Below are 2209 nucleotides of genomic sequence, written 5' to 3' on the forward strand. Positions count from 1 at the left end.
AAAGAAAAACTATATCATTTTATATATATATATCCCTCCCCCTATATATATTATATATATATATATATATATATATATATATATATATATTCATATATATACGACCACCGCCTCCCTCCATATATATGCGCTCTATATGCTATATATATATATATATAGTATACGTTATATATATTAATATATTCCTTTCCCCCGATATTCTTATATATATATATATATATATATATTATATATATATATATATATATATATATATATATATATTATATTAATATATATATATATTGGTATATATATATATATATATATATGTGGATATATATATATGTATATATAATATATATATACCCCCCTATATATATATATATATATTATATATTCTAGATATATATAGAGAAAATATGTATATATGTATATATGATTAATGCTATATGTATATATATATAGAGTATATATATATAAAAATGGGGGGGGGGGGGGGGGGGGGGGGGGAGGGGGGGGGGGGGGGGGGGGGGGGGTGGGGGGGGGGGGGTTTTTTATATATAGTGAGAATATATATAAGAGTTGATTATATATATATATATATATATATAATTATATATATATAATATCTATTTATATATGATAATATAATATATATATAGATATATATATATATAATACATATATACATATGTAATACCTATATAATATATATAGATGTGTTTATATATATATATATATATGTATATATATCTATATATATAGTCTATAATATATATATATATATATATATATATATATATAAATAAATATACTATATTTATATATATATCTACACTTATATAACTGAACACTAAACATGCCAGTATCACGTGTTGAAACACATCATAGAAACCAGATTTACGACACTGGAATAAAGATACTTTCTCTCTCCTGCAACTCTCAAAAATGTAATGAAAAATAAAATAAAATAAATTCACTAAAGATCCATTATATTTTCTATCTGGCATACACATTCCTAAGCAAATCAAGCAACATCTGCAACCCTTGCCACAGTACTTTCAGATAGTACACAGAGAGTATACACATTGACTATTGCTTCACTTAACTTGCTTTAGTTTCATGCAATTTTGCAAATGCATGCTTCATTATCAAGGTCCATGCATGCAGCATTATGTGCAAAACACTGTTTCTCTCTCCTCATAGAGCAGAGTATACACTTATTACAGTACATGGTACATATTACAACCACATTTGAATAATGCTACCTCTAAAACACACGGTACTTGTGTCACTGTTGTCCTATGTCCTGATCAACCACCGGACTTCTACGTGATCTAATCACAAATATTTGGTTATTTTCGTTGGGATTGTTAACCCTCCCTACATCCTCTTCCTCAGCTTCTTCATGATGTTCATCTGGGTTTTGCCGATTTTGGTCAATTTCCCCTTCCTGCTGATTCTGGCAGGGTCTTGCCACAGGGAGGGAGATAACAGCCTCTCCCACCTCATTATCTATCACAACTTCCCTGTTCCCACCATTCATATTTTCCCCCAGTATAACATCGATCTCACGCTCACCCCAAACAGGTAGCTCCTCGGCGACAACATTCTCATTGCGCTGGTGCCCGTGGATTTCCTGCTCTGGGGCCCCTTCCCTCTCTTGATTTCCCCCTTGGTTCCCCTCTCCCTCCCCTTCCCCTCGCACACCATCTTTCTCTTCAGTTCTATACAAAGTCTCATGGCAAAGAGGACACGAGTCCTGCACGTACAACCATTTCCGCAAACAGACACTATGGAAGTAGTGGTTGCACTTGGTTATCTTAGCACTGTGCAACCCCTGAAAGCATATTGCACAAACATCATCATGATTTTCCAGTTGCTCCTGTGTAGCCTCTGGCAGAGAATTGATCTTGTTGACAGCCGTGCGACGCTTCATGAAGACCGTCCAGCCGTTCCTTGCTTCGCACCATATGTTGAAGTACGCGTGGATACACATCATGAAGGCACGAATTGAACCTCCAGATTCGAACACATATATCCAAGCACCATTGAAGAACAGGAGGATGCCAAACACAAACTCTACACTGTTGCCAAAAGCCCTGATGTAGTAGACATAATCATCCAGCTTCTCCCAGAAAGTGCTACGGTAGGCATCTACAAGGAACAAGGCATATATGAGCAGCGAGACCAGAGTCTTCACAATAACCTGAATGGAAAAGGCAGA

General features: G+C 34.6%; 1 protein-coding gene across 1 annotated transcript; it reads right to left on the reverse strand.

Annotated features, from left to right (window-relative positions):
* Nucleotides 1-957: 957 nt before the first annotated feature.
* LOC122244090 (uncharacterized) lies at nt 958-2203 on the reverse strand. The gene has a single exon (XM_086533322.1). The coding sequence runs from the start codon at nt 1982-1984 to the stop codon at nt 1274-1276; it is 711 nt and encodes a 236-aa protein (XP_086389448.1). The 5' UTR covers nt 1985-2203; the 3' UTR covers nt 958-1273.
* Between the last annotated feature and the right edge of the window lie 6 nt (nt 2204-2209).

Source organism: Penaeus japonicus, unplaced genomic scaffold (assembly GCF_977035675.1).
Source record: "Penaeus japonicus unplaced genomic scaffold, GWHDUDI00000001_assembly GWHDUDI00000039, whole genome shotgun sequence".
NCBI classification, from domain to species: Eukaryota; Metazoa; Arthropoda; class Malacostraca; order Decapoda; family Penaeidae; genus Penaeus; species Penaeus japonicus.